General features: G+C 55.2%; 1 protein-coding gene across 1 annotated transcript; it reads left to right on the top strand.

Moving 5' to 3' along the window:
- Nucleotides 1-314: 314 nt before the first annotated feature.
- GRIFIN (galectin-related inter-fiber protein) lies at nucleotides 315-1,960 on the top strand. Its single transcript, XM_017892366.1, is given in 6 exon segments — nucleotides 315-398; nucleotides 654-719; nucleotides 1,095-1,178; nucleotides 1,268-1,439; nucleotides 1,777-1,908; nucleotides 1,911-1,960. Coding segments are annotated over 6 exon segments (588 nt in total).
- The last annotated feature ends 10,177 nt before the right edge of the window (nucleotides 1,961-12,137 follow it).

The following is a 12,137-nucleotide window of genomic DNA, read 5'->3' as shown; positions in this document are numbered from 1 at the left end:
ACCCAACAGCCTGAGACTCTCTCTGCTCACCTCCCTTCCTCCCTGAGGGCCCAGCTGGTCCCTCTCATGCTCAGCCTAAGGTGGGGAGGCATCCCTGGTGTGGGAAAAGCCCTCCCCTCTCCTTGTCAGAGCCTGGAATGCGCTGACCAGCGCCCGCCTAATCCTTGCTGTATGCCCTACAGGGCGGCAGAGCCGGCAGGGGCCGGGGTGGGCTGGAGGACAGGCCCTGCAACACCAGGTGATCAGACGGGACCCCAGAAGCCAGGGCAGGGGTCTGCAGGCAAGCCTCCCGTCCCAGGGCTGTTCTTGGCCGGATGGGAGGATCCGAATCCCTGGAGAGACCCGTGATCTCGGAGGAAGAGCCAGGCTGGGGTCCCTGCCTGGACCTTGCCATCCCTGTGAGAAAGGAGTGGCTGCTTTCCTGGATCCTGAAGGAGTGAAGTGGGTGACAGTCAGGTAGGAAAGGGCTTGGGGAAGCAGGGGCAGGTGACCCCATCTCTCTTGTGCCTGCACAGAGAACTAGTTGAAAGGGAGAGGCCCGAGGTGGAGGGAGATACGGGCTGGGAAGGGCCTAGAGACCTTGTCAAGTCACCTGGGGGTAGGGCCCCGGTGCTCCCCGCCCCCAGTCCCCCCGCTGCGCTCTCTGCTCCCAGCCGCCCATCTATATCCCCAGGCTCCCCGTGCCCTGCCGCAGTGGCTGGAAGCAGATGGCAGTGCAGGTGGGTGAGATCCTGGACCTGCAGAAGGAGAACGGGGCAGGGCTGGGGGCTCCCTGAGCCACCCGTGCTCTCTCTGCACAGAGCTGGGGGTGTGGGTTCCGGCCTCTCATCAGACCTCGGGGCTGAGAGTGTGTCGGGGTGAAGGTCCCCCCAGAGCTGGCCTGCTGGGCAGGCATGTCCCTCCCGCCCCAGCCCGTCACCCTGTCATGAAGACACCAGAGGAACAGAGTCTTAGCCTATGTCTGGCACCGGGTTGAGGGCGGGCTGGGTGGGCAGGGACCTTCCTGGACAGATGGGATACATGGGGTGGGGATGGGGGTGGGAGGGAGGAGGCTGCAGCCCTGTGAGGCTGGTCCCCTTGCCTCTTCCACTCAGTTTGAAGCCTTCTGTGCGGGGGGCCTGGCCCCCGGCTGGAACCCGCTCGTCCAGGGACATGCTGACCCTGGAGAGGACAGGTCAGCAGCACTGCCCTTCCCTCCCTGGGCCTTGGACTGGGTGGCCGGGCCCGGCCGTTTGCAGCTCTTGACCCACACCATGTCCACCCAAAGTTCGATATTCACTTCCTGTCGGAGACGGGGGACATTGCCTTCCACGTCAAGCTCCGGTTCTCCAGCACCACCATGGTGGGCAGTGCCTTCCGGAGCGGCCGCTGGGACCTGGTGGAGGTGTCTAGCATCTTCCCACTGGCCCTGGGGGAGCCCTTTGAGGTGACAGGGGCCTGGATGGGGCCTGGGCCAGGCAGGGGAGGCCCGTGGGGGAACAGGGAGACAGTGGGCAGGGGGCTCACAGTGGATGCTTACAGGTCAGTGGGCCAGGGCAGGGTCTGGGTGGGCCTCCCTGGCCTCAGTTTCCCTATGTGTGCAGTGGGTGCCCACCACCCTGGCTACCAGTCACCCCATCTTGGGAGAAAGGAGGGGACTTCGGACTGGGGGCTCCAAGCCAAGGAACCCTGGGGCCTGCCAGGCTATGCTTCCTGGAGACAGCTGGCTGGCATATTCCTGTTAGAAGCGGGACCAGACCCCAGGCCCTGGGGGTCGGCACGGAGGTCACTGGCCCCGGCCTGCCCAGATAGAGGTCAGCTCGGACGCGGAGCATTTCCACGTCTACGCCCAGGAGCACAAGGTGCTGCAGTCCCCACACCACCAGAGGCCGCTGGGCATCATCACCGGGGTGCGCGTGCTGAGTGACCACCTCTGGTCCAGGTGGAGGAGCTGGCCAAGAGGGGCCTGAGCTGGGGGTAAGGTCCCTGCCTCCAACCCAGGCCCTTGCCCATTCCCGCCACACACTGCCCACCCCAGCATGGACTTTGCTTCTCACCCTGATCCGGGGACCCTTCTCCGCCTGGGGAGGGGCTGTCTACCTGGTGTCCCACCCTGCTCCTCTCCCTGCCAGCCCTGCACATCTGGCCACCAGAGCAGGTCCACAGTCCACCTCCCGTCCTGGTCTGTGCATAGGCAGAACGGGAGCTAAGGGCCTGCCTTGGATGTTTGCAGGGACCAGGGCTACCGAGCAGCACCTGCAGCCCCAGGAGCCAGTCTTGACTTGTCCCATGTCCAGGGCACCTGGATCCCCACCCTGGGGCAGCTGGGCGAAGGGTTCTGTGGTCCTGTGTGCTCCCACCAACTCCACTTTCAATAAATTCTGAGAAGGCTGCAGGAGCTCGGCTGCTGGGGGGTGGTGGGGGGAGGCTGAGGTGGGGCCGGCGCTACGACACTGGAAGCTGGGGGCTGGGGGACCCTGAGACCAACACCCCAGGGATGACCCATCCCCCTCACTTTGTCCCCAGGACGCTGAAGTTCTCATGTAGGGCTGGGATGGACCAGGGAGGGGTGTCAGATGGCATCCGATGTGGGGAGGGCGCCTGCCATGGGCCAGAAGCTCCCAGCGGGGCCCAGGGGACAGAAAGGCAGGGGCAGGCGTGGCCTGGGCCGGTCTCCACCCAGAACCACCGGGCTCACGCTCTTGCCATGGCTCAGCCCTGTGGGGAGAGTCAGACCTGGGGGACTCATGTCCTGCCTGGTCCAAGCCATCTCCTCGGAGGCCCCAAGGCTTCCTTCTCCCCCTACTTCCTGCAGGGGCCTTTCCTGTTTCTCCTATCCCACCTGGAGGGAGACGTGCTCCTGTCCCAGCAGCCTCCTGTGTGTGTGGTGGTGAGAGCCAGGCTGGTGTGTAGTGGGGGCAGGAAGCCCCCGGAGGCCTCATACAGGAACATGAGCACTGTGGGGAGAGTCCCCCAGGCCTGCCCCTCCTGGCTGTGTGACCATCCCCAAATCCCCCCAACCAGCCTCAGGTTCCACATCTACACAGTGGGAGCTGTGGCTCCTGCTACAAAGTCTGCAAAGGGCTCAGCCTTCCGAAGACCGAGCCCAAGAGCCCCGGGGTGGGAGGGTGACTTCAGGGGCTCACACAATGAGATTTCCTGTGAGTTTTCATAATTGCATGTCAATTTTACTACAATTACCAACACCAGGCATCTCTTCCCCTCTATCTCTACCTATATATCATTGATATCTATCGTCTATCATGTATATATCATCTATATCCATCATGATCTTCATCTTCATCAATCATCCATCCATCTATCTATCTATTCATTTATCTAACCACATACCAATCTATCGATTATTTATCCACATGAAACTAGTGACGTCACAGCTTAGGATGAAACTCAACAGGTGTTTAACCTTAAGTGAGTTATTTAAAGGAAAGTAGGCGGGGCGCGGTGGCTCAAGCCTGTAATCCCAGCACTTTGGGAGGCTGAGATGGGCGGATCACGAGGTCAGGAGATCGAGACCATCCTGGCGAACACGGTGAAACCCCGTCTCTACTAAAAATACAAAAAACTAGCCCGGTGGCTGAGGCAGGAGAATGGCGGGAACCCGGGAGGCGGAGCTTGCAGTGAGCTGAGATCCGGCCACCGCACTCCAGCCTGGGCGACAGAGCGAGACTCCGTCTCAAAAAAAAAAAAAAAAGGAAAGTATTAGACCAGGTGCATGCCTGTAATCCAAGCACTTTGGGAGGCCACAGTGAGGGGATCCCTTGAGACTCCAGGAGTTGGAGACCAGCTTGGAGAACACAGCAAGTCCCCGTCTCTACAAAAAATACAATTGGCCAGTTGTAGTGGCTCACGCCTGTAATCCCAGCACTTTGGGAGGCTGGGTGGGGGGGCCTCCCAGAAACCCTGTCTCTACAAAAAAAATTTAAAAATTTTTTGTAAAGACAGGGTTTCACCATGTTGGCCAGGCTGGTCTCCAACTCCTAACCTCAGGTGATCTGCCTGCCTTGGCCTCCTGAAGTGCTGGGATTACAGGCATGAGCCACCGCACCCGGCCTGGCACTTGTTATAATGCTACTGTATAATTCCCAAACGTCTTGCCTCCTCGGGTTTTACAAATGGGGAAACTGAGGCTGGGGTGGGGGCAGGAAGTCAGTAGAAGGGTGGGGTCCGGAGAGAGGAGGGTCCAGCAACCCCCACTGCCCTCCAGCTCTGGGGAGGCATCTGAGTGCAGACCATGGCGTCCCCACTCCAGGTGACACAATGGCGGCCCAGTCTCCAGCTGTGCGGCTTCCTTCCTGTCTCCACTCACTTCCCCGCCTGCATCCATGGCCCAGCTGGCAGGAGCCCCTTCCTGCCGTCTCTTCGCCTCTTCGGGAGGCCTGGCCTTTGTGTCCACTGGGAGGGGCTGGGGACAGCGGGGAGACATGCACTGACAAGCCCCGGCCGTGGGTGGGACTGGAGCGTGGGGAAGTGGGGACCCACACAGCAGGGCCTGGATCTGTGGTCAGGCCTGCCTGCTCCTGGTCCTGGGGGCTCTCAGCCTGTCAGGGAAGATGTCCGGCTTGGCCTGCCAGGCCCTTGCCTTGAGACCCAAGCTGCCTGCTCACCTTCTCTGGGCCTCAGTTTCCCTGCAAATAAAAGGCTCTCTCCCTGCAAAACTCTGCCTCCCCAATAGCCATGCAAGGTGAGAGTGTGCCAAAGTGGGAGATGACAGGCTCTTTTCTTATTGTGGGGTGGCTGAGGCTGGGGACAACCCGGGGACCAGGTCTGCACCTTCTCCCAATAATTTGGCAAGGTGTGGAGTGAGCGCAAGGCTCATTTTACAGACGTATAAACAGGCTCGGGGAGACGGAGTGACTCACTCAGGGTTGCTCAGCAAGCGAGAGTTGGAGCTGGCCCTTCTCTCCACTCCAGTTTGCAAACCAGACCACAGGGGCCCCAGACCCTGAAGCAATGTTGATCCTCACTCTCCCCATCCAGAAAATGGGGTGCAGGGAGATATGGTCTCCACGCATCCTGCTGCAGCAGCTGCTGCCCTCCCTATCACACCTTCCACGGCTCCCACCACCCTCAGCACAAAGTGCAGCTTCCTGTCTGATCTGCCCTCAGCCCAGCACTGCAGTCCCAGTGGCCCATTCCCCCACCTGCCCCTTCAGCTCAGAAGACACCTCCTCTGGGAAGCCTTCCCTGACCTCCTGCTGGACTCTTGCAGCCCGGCTTTCACTGAGGCCCTGCCTTCCCATCACACTGCCTCATCTGGGTGCGAGGGACTCGGTCTTACCCCAGCCCCCAGACTGGCCCAGAGCACATTCCACTTGAACTCTTTTTAGGACAGACAGCTCACTACCTCCCCAGAGCAGCCCATTGCCCTGCTGACCAGAAGCAAATTCCAGAGCTGACTTAAATCTGCTCCTCCCCTGTGCCATGGTAGAGGCCCCTTAGAAGGTGCCCACATACCCCTTGATGCCTCCAGAGACCCAAAGCCATCAGCAGGGTGTTGTTTCCTGCTAAAGTGGCTGTGGGAGGTCGAGCAGAGCAGCCCCTGGCCCCGGCGCGCTGAGCCACATCTCTGGGAGAACGTGTCTCCCCCTCAGTTCTCTGTCTGGAGTTGGGGTGAGATTCAGGCAGATGCCCTGGACGGGGCCTGTCCAGGGAAACACAGCTGCCCAGGTAAGGAGGCTGCAGCCCCTGGAGGGTCAGGTGCACAGGCCTCCTAACACCACCTGCTGGCCAAAGGCTCCAGGCTCTCTGCAGGGTCAAGGAGTGACTCAAATGCCCACAGGGCCAGGAGGGCAAATGTGCCGAAGTGAGACAGGTGGGCACAGGGCAATAGGGGTTGGTGGGGTCTGTGCCCAATAGAAACGCACACTGCTCCCACCCCCACCCTGCCCAGCTCCTTCCAACCATGCACAGGAACCTGTGGTCCCAGAGCAGACAGATCTTCTGAATTTAAAACATCTGAGGTTCAAGTGCTGTCAGCTGTCTCTGTTTTGAAACACCAGCCACTACGGTGAGACTTAAAGAAGGTATCGGCTGCAGGCAAAACTGCCCCCAGCGGCGCCTGGCCTGAAACCTCTGCTTGCTTTCTTTTCTCCTTCTCTCCCCTCCCCTCCCCTCACTTCCCTTTTTTCCTTCCTTCCTTCCTTCCTTCTCTTTCTCTTTCCTTCCTTCTTTCCTTCCTTCCTTCCCTTTCTTTCTTTCCTTCCTTCTTTCCTTCCTTCTTTCCTTCCTTCCTTCCCTTTCTTTCTTTCCTTCCTTCTTTCCTTCCTTCCTTCCTTCCTTTTCTTCTTTCTTTCTTTCTTCTTTATTTCTCTCTCTCTCTTTTCTTTTCTTCCTTCTTTCTTTTTGAGACAGAGTCTTGCTCTGTCACCCAGGCTGCAATGCAGTGGCGCAATCTCAGCTCACTGCAACTTCTGCCTCCCAGGTTCAAGTGATTCTCCCACCTCAGCCTCCTGAGTAGCTGGGATTACAGGCACGAACCACCATGCCAGGCTAATTTTTGTCTTTTTATTAGAGACAGGGTCTCACTATGTTGGCCAGGCTGGTCTCATACTCCTGACCTCAGGTGATCCACCTGCCTCGGCCTCCCAAAGTGCTGGGATTACAAGCATGAGCCACCGTGCCTGGCTAATTTTTGTTTTTAGTAGAGATGGGATTTTACTATGTTGCCCAGGTGGGTCTTGAGCTCCTGGGCTCAAGTGATCCGCCCTCCTCAGCCTCCCAAAGCACTGGGATTGCAGGCATGAGCCACCACGCCCGGCTGAAACCTCTGCTTTAAAACCAACTTCTCCCCTTTTCTGGCCTCTGCTCTGTTCCTCCCTCTCCACCAGGACAGAGGTTGGTGGTCTCTCCAGGGTGACCCCTCCCTATGTGAGCCCTCTCAGCGCCCCATAAGGAACAGACCGGCCAGCAGAGGGCACTCCCGACATGGCCTCAACCCAACGCCAGGCTGCAAAGCCCCATTCCCAGCACGGGGCAGGTGGACCCTCATTCCTGGACCCACAGTTTTGGTTTCCACAAGAGGACAGCCTGGGCCTGAGTCCAGGGGCTGAGAGGAGGAGAACCAGGGAGGGGAGCTGGGCCCAGCCTGTCCTGTTTGCTGCAGAGCCCAGGGCCCGGCTCTGAGCTGAATGGAGGGAGAAGAAACCTTACATGGACCTGAGTGAATCACAGGCTCAGTTTCCCCTTCTGTAAGATGGGTGGCTGTGAGGAGGGGCACATACAGGGCTGGGCAAGTGCAATAGGATACGGTCCACGTGGGTCCACCTGCCTCCAGCCCCACCTGGAAGGCTGGAAGTGAGTGGTCCACCAGCCCTGGGAAGTCTCAGCCTGGCCTGGTGCAGCTGCCAGTGCCTCCCATCCCCCCGCCGCGTCTGGGACTCCTGTGCCTTGCTCACCTGCTTCCTGCAGGTCCAGTGACAGCTGTCCTGCCTCCCTCTGTGGCCAGTGTCAGTGCAGGGGTGATGGGCATTTTTCTGCAGCTCAGCCAGCCTGGGCTCCTGGGAGGCCGACATGGGCTCAGCACCACCCAGGCAGGGCTGGGGATCCGCCAGGGCCATATGTGTAGGGGGTGACCATGAAGCCCCAGGGTGCTGAGAGCAGAGGACGGGGCCAGGTGCGGTGCATGCGCCTGTAATCCCAGCACCTTGGGAGGCCGAGGTGTGAGGATCGCTTGAGGTCAGGAGTTCAAGACCATCCTGGCCAACATGGTAAAACCCTGTCTCTACTAAAAATACAAAAAATTAGCCATGGTGGTGCGCGTCTGTAATCCCAGCTACTCGGGAGGCTGAGGCAGGAGATTCGCTTGAACCCAGGAGGCGGAGGTTGCAGTGAGTCAAGACTGTGTCATTGCACTCCAGCCTGGGTGACAGAGCAAGACTCCATCTCAAAAAACAACAACAAGCAACAACAACAAACAGGCAAAGGCAAAGGTAGAACAAAGTCAAGACCCATCTGTTAGACGTGCAGATGCTTGACTGCCGACTGACCGCTTCTAGAAGGATTTGGAAAGCCTGGCTTCAGGGTCTGCCTCTGAACAGGGGATGGAGAGCTGGGGGGTGCTGTGGTAGGCCAGGGTGCACTTTTAAAATCTGCATTCAAACATTTCCCCCAACATTTTATTGTGGAAATTTTCAAACACATAGAAAAGTTGAAATAGGCCAGGTACAGTGGCTCACACCTGCAATCCCAGCACTTTGGGAGGCCGAGGTGGGAGGATTGCTTGAGCCTAGGCATTCAAGACCAACCTGGGCAACATGGGGAGACCCCGTCTCTACAAAAAAATTAAAAAATTAGCTGGGCATGGTGGCATGTGCCTGTAGTTCCAACTACTTGGGAGGCTGAGGCAGGAGGACAAAGGCAGCAGTGAGCTGTTATTGCCCTGCGGCACTCCAGCCTGGGTGACAGAGCAAGACCCTGTCTCAAAAGAAAAGAAAAGTTGAAATATTTTTCAGCCAGCACTCACGTACCCATCGCCTGGATTCAACGTGAATCCAGGTTTTACTGCAGTTACTCCACACGTTACCTACCTATCTTGGGTTTCAGTACATTTCTTTTTTTTTCTTTTTTTTTTTTTTGAGACGGCATCTCGCTTTGTCGCCCAGGCTGGAGTGCAGTGGCAGGATCTCGGCTCACTGCAAGCTCCGCCTCCCGGGTTCACGCCATTCTCCTGCCTCAGCCTCCGGAGTAGCTGGGACTACAGGCGCCCGCCACCTCGCCCGGCTAGTTTTTTGTATTTTTTAGTAGAGACGGGGTTTCACCGTGTTCGCCAGGGGTTTCACCGTGTTCGCCAGGATGGATGGTCTCGATCTCCTGACCTTGTGATCCGCCCACCTCAGCCTCCCAAAGTGCTGGGATTACAGGCGTGAGCCACCGCGCCCGGCCTTTGTTTGTTTGTTTTTCTTTTTTGAGAGAGTTTTGCTTTTGTCACCCAGGCTAGAGTTCAGTGGCACAATCTCAGCTCACTGCACCTCTGCCTCCTGGGTTCAAGTGATTCTCCCACCTTAGCCTCCCAAGTAGCTGGGATTACAGGTGCCCGCCACCACGTCCAGCTGATTTTTTTTTTTTTTGTATTTTTAGTAGAGACAGGTTTTCACCATGTTGGTCAGGCTGGTCTCGAACTCCTGACCTCAGGTGATCTGCCTGCCTCGGCCTCCCAAATTGCTGGGATTACAGGTATGAGCCAATATTCATTGCATTTTCTCATGTGTACTTACAATACTTTGAAACTTTGTTACATTATAGGCTCTTTTAAGAAATCATAAAGAAAGAAAAAGAAACCATCAGAGTTCCGTTTGGGATGATGAAAAAGTTTTGGTAATAGGGGTGATGGTTGCACAATATTGTGAACGCAATCAATGTCACTGAGTTGTACACTTAAAAATGGTTACAGTGGCAAATTGTTTGTTACATGTGTTATTTTCTTTTTTGTAGAGAGAGTCTTGTTCTGTTGCCCAGGCTGGAGTGCAGAGGCTCAGGCATAGCTCACTGCAGCCTTAAATTCCTCGGCTGAAGTGATCCTCCTGCCTCAGCCTTCCAAAGTGCTGGGATTACAGGCATGAGCCACTGTATTCAGCCTGTCATGTGTATTTTACCACACACACACAAGAAAGTTTAGGCCAGCCATGGTGGTTCACGCCTGTGCTCCCAGCACTTAGGGACCAGCCAGGCCAACAGACCAGCCGGGGCAACATAGTGAGACCCCATTCTCCACAAAAAGGAAAAAAAAAAAAATAGCAATACAGCCATGCCCAAAACGATGGAATTTTACCTTTAATGAATGAATTGCATGGTATGTGAATTGCATCTCAAAAAATCTGTTTGTCTTTTTTTCTTAAACATCACAGGCAGTGGTGGCCAGGGGTTCTCACTGCTCGAGAAATGGTCTCGGAGCTGGAGATGTTCTCTCAGGTGCAGTGGTGGACATGTGACTCCATGCATTTTTCAAAACCCATGCAAGTCCACAGCACAAAGAATGAACTTCGCTGTATGCAAATTTTTTCAAATGAGCCAGGATGTCAGGGGAACCCAGGATGGAACGCGGCCTGTGACAACGGGCTCTAATTGAATTACAAATGTGTGACATCACGCAGGGAAAGGGAGTGGGGGAGAGGCTGCTCTCAATGATTTTGGACAACACTGTTTTGTCTAGATCCTGAGGCTCAGGACAAAACCAACTGTGTGTAAACACTGGACTCTAGTTATTAGGTTTGGTTCTCCCAGGGGTACATCTTAGCAATTCGGAAACAGGGAACACTGGGATTGAGCAAGCAAGTAAGTTGTGCCTCATGGGAGCCAGGCTTCTCCCCGTCACAGCAAGAAATGAAAAATCAGCACAGATAAACCCATGGGGCTGGGAAGGCTACGTCTCCATGCACGAGAGAGGACATTGGACCCTCACCTTACACCAGCGGTCCCCAGCCTTTTTAGCACCCGGGACTGGTTTCGTGGAAGACAATTTTTCCACTGACTGGAGTGTGGGGGATGGTTTGGGGATGATTCAAGCACATCACATTCATTGTGTGTTTTATTTCTATTATTATTATTAGCTGAAATGGAGTCTCTCTGTGTCGCCCGGGCTGGAGTGCAGTGACCCAGTCTCAGCTCACTGCAACCTCTGCCTCCCGGGTTCAAATGATTCTCCTGCTTCAGCCTCCCAAGTAGCTGGGATTACAGGCGCCCACCACCACGTCCAGCTAATTTTTTTGTATTTTTAGTAGAGACAGGGTTTTACCATGTTGGCCAGTCTGGTCTCGAACTCCTGACCTCAAATGATCCACCTGCCTCGGCTTCCCAAAGTGCTGGGATTACAGGTGTGAGCCACTGCATCAGGCCTCTAATATTATTTGAAATGGAGTCTTGCTCTGTTGCCCAGGCTGGAGTGCAGTGGTGCAATCTCAGCTCGCTACAACTTCTGCCTTCCAGGTTCAAGTGATTCTCCTGCCTCAGACTCCTGAGTAGCTGGGAATTACAGGCACACACCACGCCCGGCTAATTTTTGTATTTTTAGTAGAGATGGGGTTTTGCCATGTTGGCCAGGCTGGTCTTAAACTCATGAGCTCAAGTGATCCTCCTGCCTTGGCCTCCCAAAATGCTGGGATTATAGGCATGAGCCACCATGCCCGGCCAAGATAAATTAGACTTCATCAAAATTAAAAACTTTTGTGCATCAAAGGATACTATTAACCAAGTGAAAAGGCAAGTCACTGAATGGTAGAAAATATTTGCAAATCATATATATGATATGGGACTAATATACAGAATATATAAAGAACACCTATAACTCAACAGCAACAACAAAAACAACAATCCATGCCTACAATCCCAGCACTTTGGAGGCTGAGGCAAGAGGATCACTTGAGGCCAGGAGTTTGAGACCAGCCTGGCCAACATGGTAAAATCCTGTCTCTACTAAACATACAAAAATGAGTCGGGTGTGGTGGCAGGTGCCCGTAGTCCCAGCTACTCCATGGGGCTGAGACAGAAGAATTGCTTCAATCTGGGAGATGGAGGTTGCAGTGAGCTGAGATCACACCACTGCACTCCAGCCTGGGCAGCAAAGGTAGATTCTGTCTCAAACAAACAAACAACAACAACAACAACAACAAAACAAAACAGTGGACAAAAGGCTGGATGTGGTGGCTTATGCCTGTAATCCAAGCTCTTTGGGAGGCTGAGGCAGACAGATCACTTGATGTCAGGAGTTCAAGATCAGCCTGGCCAACATGGTGAAACCCCATCTCTACTAAAAGTACAAAAATGAGCCAGGCATGATGGCATGTGCCTGTAAGTCCCAGCTACTCATGAGGCTAAGGCGAGAAGACCGCTTGTGGCCAGGAGTTAAAGACCGGCCTGAGAAACAGTGAGACCCCGCCACCCCCATAAAAAAAAAAAAAAAAAAAAAAAACAAAGGTTAAAATGACAAATCTTCCATTGTGTAGATTTTACCCTAAAATAAAAGTAATCAATACAGAGTGGAATGATACCTGTGCTATGTAGGATCCCGGATTCTTCAATTTTTTTTTTTTTTTGAGACAGACTCTCGCTTTGTCGCCCAGGCTGGAGTGCGGTGGCGTGATCTCGGCTCACTGCAAGCTCCGCCTCCCGGGTTCACACCATTCTCTAGCCTCAGCCTCCCGAGT

Source organism: Rhinopithecus bieti, unplaced genomic scaffold (genome assembly GCF_001698545.2).
Source record: "Rhinopithecus bieti isolate Rb0 unplaced genomic scaffold, ASM169854v2 scaffold_1017, whole genome shotgun sequence".
Lineage (NCBI taxonomy): Eukaryota > Metazoa > Chordata > Mammalia > Primates > Cercopithecidae > Rhinopithecus > Rhinopithecus bieti.
Note: the sequence above shows the minus strand (reverse complement) of the source record. Positions and strands in the feature narration are given on the sequence as shown.